At 44.6% G+C, this 15,134-nt stretch overlaps 1 protein-coding gene across 2 annotated transcripts; it reads left to right on the top strand.

The window, feature by feature from the left end:
- The first annotated feature begins 556 nt into the window (after positions 1–556).
- On the top strand, positions 557–14,162 carry slc37a2 (solute carrier family 37 member 2). Of its 2 annotated transcripts, none has more exons than XM_068744161.1 (18): positions 557–647; positions 1,554–1,635; positions 2,143–2,233; positions 4,220–4,298; positions 4,374–4,509; positions 4,996–5,072; positions 5,773–5,939; positions 6,990–7,027; positions 7,148–7,261; positions 9,444–9,534; positions 9,653–9,715; positions 9,870–9,955; positions 10,117–10,165; positions 10,887–10,960; positions 11,044–11,122; positions 11,891–11,988; positions 12,127–12,191; positions 12,934–14,162. In XM_068744161.1, the coding sequence occupies exons 1-18, from the start codon at positions 589–591 to the stop codon at positions 12,947–12,949; spliced, it is 1,464 nt and encodes a 487-aa protein (XP_068600262.1). In that variant the 5' UTR covers positions 557–588; the 3' UTR covers positions 12,950–14,162. The 2 variants fall into 2 exon arrangements, with proteins under 2 accessions (XP_068600262.1, XP_068600261.1); XM_068744160.1 differs by having other exon boundaries at positions 7,109–7,261.
- Positions 14,163–15,134: the final 972 nt, after the last annotated feature.

The raw sequence follows: 15,134 nt of genomic DNA, 5'->3' as shown, positions 1-15,134 counted from the left end.
ATCGTGTGTGTGTGTGTGTGTGTGTGTGTGTGTGTGTCCGGTTGTGGCTGTAACGTCGCCCCCACGTCGCAGGGGGTCCCTGTTCGTGCGAGGCGTTCAGGAACTGTCGGATAATCCGGCCTCGGCTGTTTCCGTCCGCCGCCGTGACGTCGGCGGCGTCTGTCACGTGGTTGCCCGGACGCTCCGCGTGGAAGTTTATGTGGAATATCCTCCGGCGCTAATAATAATTCCGCCGTGTTGTTCTGGTTGGAGGCAGGCCGCCTTTCCTCCTCCTCTCCCAGGGACCTTATAAACGCACCCGGACAGGACGGCATGGAGAGCTGCAGGACTCCCACGGCTCGGACCCCCCAGCAGGACACTGCGTGGCTGTCGTTCCCTTCTTTTAGCACCCAGAGTCTCGGCTGACGGTTTGTTTACACCAGGAAACCCGGTTTGCCTGCGTCCCCCCCCCCCTCCCCCTCTCGCTCGCTGCTCCGCTTGTTCAAGTGTAATAACTTAATAATAACGATCCGCCGTTCACACTGCGAGGACATGTCTGGAAGCGAGATCTGACCGTTCTCCGTGGGGCTCGACGGACTCTCACGCACAATGAAGCCGAGCCTGGCGCCCGGGATTCGGCTGATCAGGGCTTTTTCTCGGGACGGTTGGTAAGTTTTACCCACTGTGGGGAGTTTCCACTTCGGGTTTCCTCCCGTCCGGCCCGGGAGTGACTCGTGACTAGGACAGAACTGGTGTGTGTGTGTGTGTGTGTGCGCGTGTGTGTGCGTGCGTGTGTGTCGGGCTTATCTCCCTGCCGTGAATCATTGACTCGATCGCCGCGCACTATCTTGACTTTAATATTGTGAACACAGTGGGTTGGTTATGAGTAACTCATCTTTGTTATAACACCGTGGGTTGGTTATGAGTAACTCATCTTTGTTATAACACAGTGGGTTGGTTATGAGTAACTCATCTTTGTTATAACACAGTGGGTTGGTTATGAGTAACTCATCTTTGTTATAACACCGTGGGTTGGTTATGAGTAACTCATCTTTGTTATAACACTCTGTTATAACTACGTTACCACCTCGGTTTTCCCCTTACATTCTTACATTTGCTTCTGTCCATCTGATCACCTGAATGATTAATTGATTAGTTAGTTATCACCATTGATTGCGGTAATTTAATCTAAAAGAACCAAAGCTTTATTATGAGCGTGTTATCCTCAGTCGTTTAGTGTGAAAACACGAATACTAATGTGTTTTACTAGTTACACTGCCTGCATTAAATCTAATCTACCTACCTGAACTAGTTGAAGCGTTTACATTTCCATTTATTAGAGATAGTAGATTTAAAAAAAAATGAAATAAAATAAAAAAGTCTTGTCTTCATGCTGGCGTCTGTGTCATCCATGCAGCATAAATAATACATTTTACAAATCAGGGCACAGATCACATAATAGTTTGTGTCTGTATTCTGACGAGTTCTGCATCAATCCCGGGGGTTCACCTCGCACAAAGCCAACAGATCTTCCCCGCGTCTCATCCCTGTTGTCTTTCCTCTGTATTTTGCAGGTATCGCAGTTTCACTCTTTTGCTGACCTTCTTGTTCTACACGGCCTACCATCTGTCGCGGAAGCCTATCAGCATCGTCAAGGTGACGGCAGCACTTATCTCCTTTTTTAGCTTTTTCCAGTTTGCACAGGTCTGACAGGAGCCCTAACCAGAACGGTCATTGGAGTTCGCGTTGCTGTTATCGAATTAGCCTGCAAGGACAGACTACAGAGTGATAAACGCGCGATAAAGCGTGTCTTCTAGAGTCCACAGAGGACGACATGGAAGAAATGAGACGCCAATGTCGCTTTTTCTTTTATTATTTGTGGATATTTCTCAAATGAAAAACATTAGACTGTCCCGGAGGCATAACGCGACACTCGAGCAGGTTCATCAGGCTCTGCAGAATGTTTGCACTGAGCTCCTTATCTATGAATCCCCATTTTATTATCTTGTTCTATTCTAGCTCAAAACCCTCATTCCATGAAGTTCACGCAAGCCCTGCACAATAACACGGTTACGTGGGCTTTATAACCGCTGAGTCGAGCTGCACTGACTGTTAACGTCGTGGCTTCACCTGCATCTCTTTGCACTCTTCCCTGGCCATTAGAATCGGCTGCACAGGAACTGCTCCACCGTCATCCAGCCTGCAGGCCTCAACGTAACCGACAACGCCACCTGGTGCGACTGGGCTCCCTTCGGTAAGCCCTCCGCTCTTCCCCCTGGCGTGATGGCTGGCCTATGGTTACAGGAGCGCCAACCAGGGACCCCTTTGGTCATCGGCATTTTAATGAAGCAAGTAAATCAAACGAAAAAATCTACAAATAAATAAAGAAATATCATAAATCCAAGCACATGAACGATTTACAATGTGCTCCCAAGTCTTTAACAAGTCTCCCTGGAAGGTTTCGCCACCGTTCACACCTTGAGTCGAGTGAACCTGAAGACTCGCTTGCCCCCATCAGACAAACAGACAAACCGCTTATGCCTACAATGACTGTGACATCCCATAATAGTGCTTTTGATTCAGCTCCAGGTGTGGCCTTATGACGCCTGCGGGTTGTGTTAGCGAGTTTAAATCGCCGATCCCTGTTTGAACTGAAGCCTCTGGAAGCAAAGGTCTTTTGGACCCTGGACTGGATCGGCTGATCAGATCCGATCCGCAGGACCATTTGGTTAGAAGGTTTTGGAGTGTCAAAATGTCATCCGGATCAGATCCAGAATGACATTAAGAAATCTTTTTAACATTTTAACATTGAAAACCTCATTTATGGGAACAGTGGATCCAAAGACTGAAATCCGTAAACTGCATGGAAGAGATCGCCGCAGTTCTACGGCTAAATAAGGACAAGGACATAAAGAGACGGGCTCCTGTATTTTTTAGGGTCATCATTTTCGTCCTCTTTTTCAGAATATCCTCTTGAATGATAAGCTTTTGCAGAAAATACTGCTGATATGTCAAGGAATGTTTTGTGTTATTAAAAGTAAAAAAAAAAAAAAACAGTTACAAATACACATCAACTCCGATTCACTTTTATTTTTCATGAAGAGAACAATTTAGAACCTTTTGATGATGATCCAGATCACCGTGTGGACGGTGTAGATCTAATTAGGAGGGGAATGAGCTGCTTGGAGGAGGTCTGGACTCTGAGTCTTTTCATCCAGTAGCCAGAGGACATCAACAGCTTGGAGCTCTAAGAAATTATTAGAGCCACCATTTGCATCATTATCCTTTGTTGATTGTATAACTCACTTTTCTTTACACACGCAGATCACAGAGAGAAGGATTTCATTTACATAAACCCACTCAACTTTCCTGGGTGTCGCTATCAGACTTTGACATTTTGTACGAGGAGCTGAGTTAAATGTTTAAACGCAACCTGTCGTTAGACTCCTGTTAGGATAATCCAGAGTCGATTCCATTGGATCTTCTGAACGAGCTGCATGCTGCTGTCATCCTCCCCCCTGCTTCGGTCTCATGCTACACCTCCGCCCTTAAAGGGTCGGCCAGCATATCGTGTATGTTATTAGATTTGAATAAAAATAGATTTTTCCCAAATGCAACTAAACTAAGTGAGTACAAAGTCAGTTAATGTTTGAGCTGATAACTTTACTGCTTTTTGATAATGCATGTTTCTAAAGAAAACGTTCAGGTATGAGTTCGCCGTTTCGTATCCTCTTTAACAAACTACAGGAAGAGACGACTTCTTAAGGTGTTTTTTTTTATTTCTATTTTTATTTTTCTGTCTCTTGTCCATCTTCAGTTGTAAAAGATGCACTTTTATTTTAAAATCTACGCACACACACACATTCCTACATACACACATGCACATCGACGACCTCAATCGTAGTCCACAAGTCGAAATTTGAACCGTGCCAATTGGCCCCCAGCCAATTGCCTGCCTTTAAACTTAAAATCGCTTTGTTTATTCCCACAGCCGTTACATCTGCTGTCGGAGCCTGATTCTGTTCCTTTGTTACTTTTGGTACATTCAGAGATTTCAAATATTGATATATTTGTAGCTCATTATTAATCAATAGCTGAGTGTCACAAGGGAACTGTAAATATCCTATGTAAAATAACTTGATGCTTCAATTTTGGTGTCTCTTACTTTATAAATACTATTTATTGCCTGTGTGTTTACCCTCCTCATACGTCACATACTAACCCTGTGTTGTCTGTCTAGACCAGGACAACTACCACTCGCTGTTTGGAGCCTTGGACAACTCCTTCCTGGTTGCCTATGCCATCGGCATGTATATCAGGTCCGCGCGCTGCTAACAGTCGTTGCCTGGCCTTCGTTTTATAGCTGGTTGCATCATCGCCTCTTGTGTTCACAGCGGGATCTTTGGCGAGCGCTTGCCTCTGCGCTACTACCTGAGCGTTGGGATGTTGATGAGTGGAATGTTCACGTGTCTTTTCGGCCTGGGCTTCTACTGGAACATCCATTCATTGGGGTACTACGCCTTCATCCAGGTAAAGGAACACGACATCATGTACCGTAACACAGTATTATAGCACACGTAAAAGGATTATTCTAAGGTGTAAGAGAGGCAGGAGACGATTCAGAGTGTAAAGCGGCACCTGCAGCACCTCCAGGCCTGTCGCTGCGCACACACACAGACAGAACTGTCGTTTATTGGTGCAGAACCTGGAGGAATCCTAACAGCAGGGCTGCTGCGGTTCAGTGTGGAGTTATCGTGTTCTCTACTCCTGTCGTCATCTTTCCGCTTGCCTTCTCCGGTCCAGACATGTAACAGCGGTGAAGGGTGGATGGACCAGACATCAAACACACAGCTCCCCTGAGAAAGCATTTGTATACAGATCTTATTTCCCTAACAGGAGTGACAGCAGGGTTAACATTCCTGCCAAATGCCCACCGTACAGTATAAAAGCTGTCTCTGCAGTAAACTAACACAGATCGGGTTCTCCCTCTCTCTCTCTCTCTGCTTCTTCCTGCAGGTCATGAATGGGCTGGTGCAGACCACCGGTTGGCCATCAGTGGTGGCTTGCGTTGGAAACTGGTTTGGGAAGGGGAAGTGAGTGGAGCGTGCTTCCTTGCTGACTGTGCGGAATAACGTGACCAGCTGACTCATGTGTTTGCGCCATAGACAGCTCAGCCACATCCTGAATCTATCTGTCCCGACAAGTCGGGCAGAAAGAACCTGTTAAAGAGAACAGCAAACGCATCACACAGACTGTGGGCCGATAGATCAGGCTGCACACGTTTATGCACGCTGTAATAACCGGGTTATTACAGTCTGTTTACCTGGAGCCGATCGATATAAAGGCAAAATGCTTTAGTTCTGACATACATTTGTATTATTGTTTTTTTTTTTTTATGTCATTTGTCGATCTGTAGAGAAATAGTTCAACATTCGGGACATGCCTTATTCCTGCAGGAGGAACAGCTAAGCTGCCTCCATCCATTTCATTTCCACCAACACCTCTCACTCTTCATCACTCTTCATCACTCTTCATCACGCTTCATCACGTGACAGAAATGCAATCATCATACATTTGCGTATTTGAGCTGAAGCTCCTGCTGTGTTTATGCTAAGCTATAGGCTCCATATTGCGCACGCAGGCATGAGATTGAATTTGAATTTAAATCTCGTCGTCAGAAAGGACTGAAGCTGGTTCCTGAAGCTGGTTCCTGAAGCTGGTTCCTGAAGCTGGGGCTGGTGTTAGCAGGAAGCCACCGGCATATCACTCACATCCTCGTGTTTCATTCATCAGGCGTGGCTTCATCATGGGCGTGTGGAACTCGCACACCTCAGTTGGAAACATCCTGGGCTCCCTCATCGCCGGAGTCTTCGTCTCCTCAGCCTGGGGATTGTCCTTCATCGTCCCCGGAGTCATCATCGCCTCCACCGGGATTCTGTGCTTCTTCTTCCTTGTTGAAAGTGAGTTATTCCTTATCAGGGACGCTCCAATTCCCTGAGCTCAGAATCTGGATGCCTTTCACAGCAACACGATGTCTGAGCCTACCTGACCTACATAATCCATGAACCCGAGCAGTTCCCCTTCTAAGGGTCGGACGGTTCACGTGCTGAAACAACACTGGTAAACAAAACGCGGAGCGTGGAACTTTAACCCTCGCAAAGATGAAAGTCTTATTTGATTATTTACTTATGTCAGTAATTTATTCAGTTTAAAACTCCCACATAATTAATTGCATTTACACGAGAGAGGCTGAACTGGTCAAAGCAAATTGTCCTCAGGTGTGAGTGTGAGCGTGTGTGTGTGTGTGTGTGTGTGTGCGTGTGTGTTTGTCTATCGTGTGGTGGTGAGCTCCAGCAACACCCGTAACCCGTGACGACTGAGTTCGTCTACGAGAAGATGAATGAATGATTTCAGTCCAGAGTTGGCTTTGAGACACGTTTAACACAAAGACCATATGGAAAGCGAGTCATGTTTACATGCTGTAGATCAGGGGCCGGCAACCTTTTAAACTACGGGTGCCACTTTATAATGCACTCAAGCCCAACGTGACAGTGACCAACTCAAAAGGTGTGAACCCCGAAATGCACAGACGGAGGTAAGAGAATCCGTCTGCAGTTCATTTAATAAGTCGTCGGCAATAAAACTAAAATTCACAGCCACAAAAAGGGAAAACGAGGTCGGCATGCTGGAGTTACAAAAAAAATAAAATTACACAGTCACAACTAGAGAACACAAAGATAACCTGAAAGTGGGCGGAGGACAGGCTGGCGTCACGGACAGAAACGTTTTCTGACATTTGTATTACTCGGTGCTGAAACGGGCAGCTCAGTATGGTCAATATGCCGCCGCACACCCGATGTCCTACACGCCACACCTTCACAGTGCCGACCCCTGCTGTGTATTAGCTCTTATCTCTCGTATCATGTTCCTTTTTGACCCTGAACGATGCTTTTCCATCCTCAGTGGCTGTTCATAGTCTTAGTTCCGCCTCTTCTCTCTCTCTTCTCCAGAACCTGAAGACGTGAACTGCACCCCCCCTCAGCATCACGTGAGTTCCAAACAGAAACATTCATCTCCCGAGGTTCTCTGTATCGCGACAGCTCAGAGTAATGCGGGTTATTCTTGTTAGCATGGTCAGGAAAAAGGTGAGAGGGAGCCTCTTTTGCAGAACTCGACCAACGTCGACTCATCGCTGATGAACGGCGACGTCATCCATGAGACGGTGGCGGTCGCGGAGGAGAACACCAAGGCCATCAGCTTCTGTGGAGCTCTCTGTATACCCGTAAGCAGAATTCGTCAAATACTTTTTTCTTTTTGTTGAAATTTAGCAGGTGAATTATTGGGACAGTATTTAATTTTTAAAGTTTTACCCTCGGATATTTTTTTTTAATATATTCTAATTTGCCACAATAGCTTCCGAACTTTCTCAGAGGGTCCACTGCCTCTCAACCAATAGCTGATCAGCTAGGATCGACCCTTGAAAAGATGAGCACTTATAGAAGACGGATGGATCTGAGCGTAAAAAAAAATGACTGCCCGTGTCTAGAATTTGGAAATGCTGTTGGCCCCCTCTGGTGTTGGCACCATGAATAACACGTTATTGAATGATTATTGTAATTTTTCTTCAAAACAAAAACATTTTGAAATGTAATGTTATCAGATAAAAATAAACTATTGAACTACTAATGCCTAGAAAAGCACAGGGAGCACAGACCTCCGCCAAGCAGCTCATTCCCTTCCTAATAGATTTACACCATCCACATGGTGATCTAGATCATCAGAAGGTTCTCGATTGTTGGTATCTTTTATACACCAACCATCAAACGTAAAAGTGAATCAGAGTTTATGTGTATTTTTAACTGATTCCTGAATACATAAATTGAATTTTTAATGTTAAAATGTAATATATTTTTTCCTGACCTCATTCTGGATCAGGTCCAGAAGACATTTTGCATGATAGTGCATGTCGGACCCCTTTATGATTCATTTTTGTATCCAGACGGGCATCCGGCTCGCTCTCAAAATTTAATACGATCTAAGTTAGACCAAGACCCATATTCAGATTTTTTTTTCATCAAGATCCATCTGGCAGTTTTTTCCTAATCCTGTTGACAGACAAACACTGTCAAAAACAGAACCTCCTAGGTGAAGTTAATCAGAGTAAGACAGCAAATATATAATGCATTCTATGGGAGAGACCACACATTTCTAGAGTGAGATAATAGATCTATATAATAATAATATCATAGTATAGTAAACACACAATAAACAATCCTTCTACGTGACCATATTCCTCTGTTTATCATAGCTGTAACACACAGCTGGCCGGTTAACAGAGACAATTGCTTCCCTGTGCAATTTTAGTTCAAGATATGCTGGAATGGTGTCTGTAAATCAGGTCTACCATTGATCGTTATTCAATGGTAGACTCAGTTGCACTTATCTGTAATTCAATTCTGACATGTTACATGACACGAACTCCATTCTCGTCAGGTTGATGGTTGATGTCAACAATGAATCCATTTTTACAGATATCATAAATTTAAATGTAGATACTTGAAATTAAATTCTGACAAAGTGAAATAATAATTGACGTGTTGCTGTGTAACTGTTACTAGTGAAAGTGTCATTTCAGCTATTTTGAATTGCATTTCAGACATTAATTCTCATGAGAACAAAAAAACTGTATTCAGACTCGTAACCATTAGGATATCGGCAGTTTCTTTTATAACAAGTCGTAATTTAATTTCAGATTATCCGAAATAATTGGGCAATTAGGAAAACATGTCCCAAAATAATATGAATGTCATGGCTATGATGACACTGTGGCCACAATGATGCAGTTAACGATATCTGCACTTCAGATTATTTTATTCCTGAAAATACGCATTGCAATCAACAATCAAATCTGACCGTGGAATTTAGTAATTTTATTTTAGAATAGCAATCATTGCTAGTCAGGCCCATTGCTTAAATGATCAAACAACATCTATTCACATTATATAAGACTGTTTTAAAGGGGGTGGCACAGTGCGTAGCGCAGTTGCCTCACAGCAAAAAGGTTCTTGGTTTGATTTCTTTCTATGTGGCGCTTGTACGTTCTGCCCGTGTGTGCGTGCGTCGTCTCCGGCTTCTACCTCCTAAAACATGGAACTGATCACTCCACAACTGGCCGTTTTTGTCTTTTGTGTGGCCTCGTGACAGGCTGGCGCCTCTTGTAGGGTGTACTGCGCCTCTCACCCATAGTCAGGTGGGATAGGCTCCAGCAACACTCATGACCCATATAATAAAGCGGCTGTAAACAAGACGGCTGAGGTCGGACATTATGAAGGGATTGTTTTCGGTCCTCACGCTTCCACCAAGGACGATTTTAAATCCGAATGGTTTGATCTGTCCGGGTTTCCTGGCTGTGTGTTGACGAGATACCTTCTTCTGGTTGTGTTCATGCTGTTTGTGTCTCACAGGGAGTCATGGAGTTCTCGCTCTGTCTGCTGTTTGCCAAGCTAGTTAGCTACACCTTCCTGTACTGGCTTCCTCTCTACATCTCCAACGTCGGTCAGTCCCAACGCACAAGTGGAGCTCATCTCTGCACATCCTTTGAATCTAATATTAATAATCTAAAGATCAAAAACCTCACTTATTTCACTAAACCTTTTTATTCCTCAATTGGCAGCACATTTTGAGGCGAAAGAGGCAGGAGACATGTCAACGCTGTTTGATGTCGGAGGAATCGTAGGTAAGCCTTGAGCCGTGATCAGAATGCAAGCAGCCTGTTTTTAATCACCATTTAGCTGAATGGCTAACAGCAGCATTGCAGAGCCAGTTTGAGCCCCGGATCTCGTTTGCTTTTAATCACTGAAGATGAGGCTGAAGCTGCTTTGTGTCCACAGGAGGCATCACGGCGGGCCTGGTGTCTGACTACACCGGTGGGAGGGCCACGACTTGCTGCGCCATGTTGCTGGTTGCTGCTCCAATGGTGAGGGTCCCGCATAAATCTCCTTAGTTCAATACAACAGTCGTGAAGAGTCGACTCCTACGGGAGTTCACTGGGAACCAGTAGGATGAAGCGTAGATATCTATGGTCTGGATGAAATAGGGAGAGACGCCTGGTGATTGTTTCCTTTATTTACTTTCTAGTTGTTCCTCTATAACTACATCGGACAGCGGAGCATCGGTACGACAATTGGTAAGACTGCTTTCTGCATTCCTTGTTGTCCTGAATTTTTTTTTGCTTTACTTAATTCTGGCTGAACCTGAACCCACGTTTGGAGTTGGATCATTATCTTCGTGTTTACCGTATTTTTCGGACTACTGTATATGTCGCTCTGGAGTATAAGTCGCATTAGTCAATGAATGCGTTACAAAGAAGAACAAAACCCATAAATAAGTCGTACATGAGTGTAAATCTCAGGACCAGCCAAGCTATGAAAAAGAAGTGCGACTTATAGTCTGGAAAGTACTTGCTTTACTTTGGCTGTGGTTTAATGTCTGCGTGCTGCCTTCAGAGTCGGGCTCTACTGAATATGTGGAGTTCAATGACCGTGACGGAGCTGCATGCAAAGCAGCTCGGTTGACACGAGCACAAACGCCACATTCGCAGGCAGCTGACTTGAAGTCAAAGTACACGGTCAGTCATTTTAGCACACTGGAGAAAAGAAGCCCTGGCTGTAATAGTTCAGCGGGTCGAGAGTGAAGCCCTTCACCATGCACATACCCATATTTCACTTCACCGGAAGAGGCTGCGAAAGTAAAGACACTCTGTGAGTCGGGAGTCGGGACAGTTACTGGAAACGAAGTCTCAAAACTTTGTGTATAAATAAATAAATGACATCAGTTCCGCGTGAAATATATCCGGTCACAACGGGTCGGTCGTCGGAGATAATCCGTCTGCGTTTGTGTTCATGCAGGGATGCTGCTGCTGTGTGGAGGCCTGGTCAACGGCCCGTACGCCCTCATCACCACGGCTGTGTCTGCTGACCTGGTGAGGACCGAAGCATCATGGGAGGCCCGCTGTGTGCGGCGCCTGTCCCGTCTGTTAAAACACGCCCTCTCTGCTTCCGACAGGGAACGCACGAGAGCCTCAGAGGGAACTCCAGGGCGTTGTCGACGGTGACAGCGATCATCGATGGCACAGGTTCAATAGGTTTGTAATGGAGCCTCATCATCGCCATGATGTTTTTATATTTCTGATACTACAACACTCGAACCAACCCTGATGTTGGGCGTTAACATTTTAGCATCTCGTTTTGCGTACCCTCATTCTAACATGTAGCTTCAAACAGAACTGCAACAAGCGTGATGTTAGAAGTACCGGTACCTGGTATAGCGCAGGTCTGATGGTGATATAATATAATATTTATATATATAATATAAATAGAATTGATCAAATTATTACATCTAAATTAGACCAAGACCCATCTTTCTCATCAAGAAAGAATGTGTGTGTCCCGACGCCGTGTGTGTCTCCTGACGCTTTGTGTGACCTGATGCTGTGTGTGTCCTGATACCGTGTGTGTCCTGATGCTGTGTGTGTCCTGATACCGTGTGTGTGTCCTGATGCCGTGTGTGTCCTGATGCCGTGTGTGTCCTGACGCCGTGTGTGTCCTGACGCCGTGTGTGACCTGATGCCGTGTGTGTCCTGACGCCGTGTGTGTCCTGACGCCGTGTGTGTCCTGACGCCGTGTGTGTCCTGATACCGTGTGTGTCCTGATGCCGTGTGTGACCTGATGCCGTGTGTGTCCTGATGCCGTGTGTGTCCTGACACCGTGTGTGTCCTGACGCCGTGTGTGTCCTGACGCCGTGTGTGTCCTGATGCCGTGTGTGACCTGACGCCGTGTGTGTCCTGACGCTGTGTGTGACCTGACGCTGTGTGTGTCCTGACGCCGTGTGTGTCCTGACGCTGTTCCTGTAGGTGCCGCGTTGGGCCCCCTGCTGGCCGGGCTGATCTCCCCCACCGGATGGGACAACGTCTTCTACATGCTCATCTCCGCTGATATCTTGGCCTGCCTGGTAACACACTCCGTCTTAAGTTTTCACGCTGTCTTTTGTTGTGTTGCTCAGTGCAGGTGTGTGTCGGCTGATTATCTTATCCTGACTGATGATCTTGTAACAACCCTTTTTGTTTTTTTTTTGTTTTTTGCCTTTCAGTTTTTGTCCAGGCTTGTTTATAAAGAAGCTCAGGGTTGGTGTGGCCTCGCCCAGCGAAGTAGCGGGTGAGTGTCATCGACCGTTAACCTCTGGGTTTCATGTGATCACATGAGTATCGCTCTTCTATTTTCATACGGAGCTGATAACAGGAGGTTTAGCTTAGCTTAGCTCAGCATACTAGAAGCAGCTGGCCTTCTGTCTGCTCGTCTCAAGTTCATGAAGTGATGTTATGTCTCTTTGGTTTCATTTTGTTTCCATTTGATTTTCAACTCATGATTCAACCAGAAATCATTTGCCTTGAAATAGAAACGAGTGTTGTGTGCTTGTGCGGCTGAATCATTCAGGATGAGCGGGTAAAGACTTGCTTTCCTCTAGTCAGGGCTGTTACAGCATATATTGTTTATATGGCTCCCAAAATACTCCAGAGGGGGTCGAACACAAACATCAGACACACACGCGCACACACTAATGGGTTTATCTAAACACATCCAAACAACAACACTGAGAAACACAACAGCTTATCAACCGTATTTTTATTTAATACGTCTTAAACATAGAAAAGTCAATACACTTTTATTACAAGCATTATTTATTTATTTATTACCTTAATTTGAACCATTATCTGTTTTCTGGAAATCACTGTTGTGGTCGTGACCCCTACTTTGGGAAACCTTGGTCTACAGTACGCTAACATTTAACGCTAAAGAAGAAATAAACAAAGACAGTGAACAAGAATTGTATCATCTCTGTCTAATTAGTTTTATCCTCAAACCAACTGTAACCTTTTATTCATTATTTTTATACCAGCTTTACAGAATTCTGAAGCAAGCGTGAACTTGGGAATCACACACATGAAAGAGGAGAAACAACTGGGCCTCACCGCAGACCGGACGACCTCGTACCGTACATGCTGAACAGGGAGGAAGCCGTCGCTGGAGGATTTTAGGCACTAACATGATGATTAAAGCCTTCTTTTTCTTGATTAACAGAGAAATATACCTTCATAGACACATTTCTATGACTATTCTATGAATCTTAGCATGCCTGTTTTAATATCCTTTCTATTCTTTTATCATTAAAGACGTACATGCTGCGTATTTACTTAATTCTCTCTGTCTCTGTTACCATGGTTATGGCATCCTTCAGGGAAATGATTTCTCTGGTACTGCAGCTACCAGTGTGATATTTCCAGTGGTGTTTAATTGTTGGAAGAGTGTGGATCTATGATGGGGGATCTTTACTGTCCTGCTTCACTTTTTGTCGTTGCGTCTTCCGGACAGAGGGAGTAAAAGTCCCTCTCTTTGACTTAAATCAGAAATGAAAATCAAAGCTGTACGCTTGTCATGGATCAATATCAAAGAAAGGTTATTATGTAAATATCTAATGTATATAGTAAGACTAGAAACAACACAATATATATATATATATATATATATATACATATACATCCATACTTGTATCCATTTTCTAGTAGACAAAACATTTGAGATTGTCTACGAGAGGATGGATGGATGTAAATGTTCTTATATTTTCTTAAAACTAAAAATCCTAAAAATAATTACACATTAAACATGCACAGGGTGACATATCTTTTAATAAATGGTGCTTTCGTGTCTGATTAAAGCCTTAAGAAAAGTTATGTATTAATGCTTGTTTTTTGTGGAGACCATTTGAGTGCCAGAAAAGGAGGAGAAACAAAGTGTTTTTAAAGCAGGCCTTTGCTTTCTTTGTATTTCCCCCTGCATTGCATTTCCATGGAATCAATATGACTAAATGAAAACCTGTGACAGGCATTACATCCACGCTCTGCTTCAGGGTGGTAAATAAGATGCAATGCATGTAGACGCCGTCGTTCCCTGTCTTTTCGGGTTGTATAGCACAGGTTCCACTTCCTCTGAGGAGTTTTGTATCTCGTTGCTGTTGTGAATTGTTTGAATTGATGGATAAGTAACGTTGGTACCGCTGCAATATAGTGCTGTAAAATAAAACCTGCAACAAAAGTTCAAAGCGAAATGCATTTCTTCAAAGGGTTTACGAAATGAGAGGTCCTACTGAACTAAACAAATTACAGCAGAAACCAAAATGGCCCAGCAGCAGCAAGTCTTCAGAAGAGAATCTGATTGCCTCTCAGCTGACAAGCCCAGCAGGAGGCCAGAACCCGCCCACTGCTTGATGACGTCAGTTAAAAGACACACCAGCAGGTGGCGCTCTGTTCCCACCTACTCCTTCTCAGAAGCAAGAGACCATTAATATCCGATTCTACTGGCATGCAAAAAATGTAGTTATTATTTTAGTATTTTTCATGCATATTTAGAGTCATCTCTATAAATCTTATCCAGTTGGTTTTAGGAGCTTTTACGTGATTTATCTGGACATTAAAACACACCAGTTTCCTTTTTGCCACTACCCGTGTCTATATGTGTGATTTGGGGGAAATGGTAAATGGACTGCACTTGCATAGCGCTTTTTCCACCTTCACGGTGGCTCAAAACGCTTTACATGCACACTCACCCATGCAAGGTGAGTGTGCAGCAATCTGGCAGCAATTTCAGTTCAGTGACCTGCCCAAGGACACTTTGACAGTCAGACCTGGGATTCGAACCACCGATTTACTGACGACCCACTCTACCAACTGAGCCACAGCCAACCTTTTCTCTCTCTTGGTATAACACTAATTCACGGTGGTACAGCGTTTACTTCACAGCAAGAAGGTCACAGGTTCGAATCCGACTTGCGGCCTTTCTGTGAGGAGTTTGCATGTTCTCGCCGTGTCTGCGTGGGTTCTCTCCGGGTTCTCTGACTTCCTCCCAAGCAAATTAGGGGAATTGGTTATGCTAAACATCACTGTGTGGGTGTGTGTGTGCATGTGAATGATCCTGCGATGAACTGGCAGCTTGTCCAGGGTGTGCCCCGCCTCTCGCCCGTTGACTTCCAGGATAGGCTCGAAGTCCCGGAAACGGAATAAGCAGTCTCGTAAATGAAGGACTAAATCAACAACAGTGAACCCG

Source organism: Brachionichthys hirsutus, chromosome 10 (assembly GCF_040956055.1).
Source record: "Brachionichthys hirsutus isolate HB-005 chromosome 10, CSIRO-AGI_Bhir_v1, whole genome shotgun sequence".
Lineage (NCBI taxonomy): Eukaryota > Metazoa > Chordata > Actinopteri > Lophiiformes > Brachionichthyidae > Brachionichthys > Brachionichthys hirsutus.
This window is presented reverse-complemented; position numbering and strand designations above follow the sequence as displayed.

Coding starts and splice junctions, on each gene's coding strand:
- slc37a2 (XM_068744160.1), top strand. CDS start 589: ATGAAGCCGAGCCTGGCGCCCGGGATTCGGCTGATCAGGGCTTTTTCT. Junction 2,234..4,219: donor GTGCGACTGGGCTCCCTTCG/GTAAGCCCTCCG, acceptor TTGTCTGTCTAG/ACCAGGACAACTACCACTCG. Junction 4,299..4,373: donor GCCATCGGCATGTATATCAG/GTCCGCGCGCTG, acceptor TTGTGTTCACAG/CGGGATCTTTGGCGAGCGCT.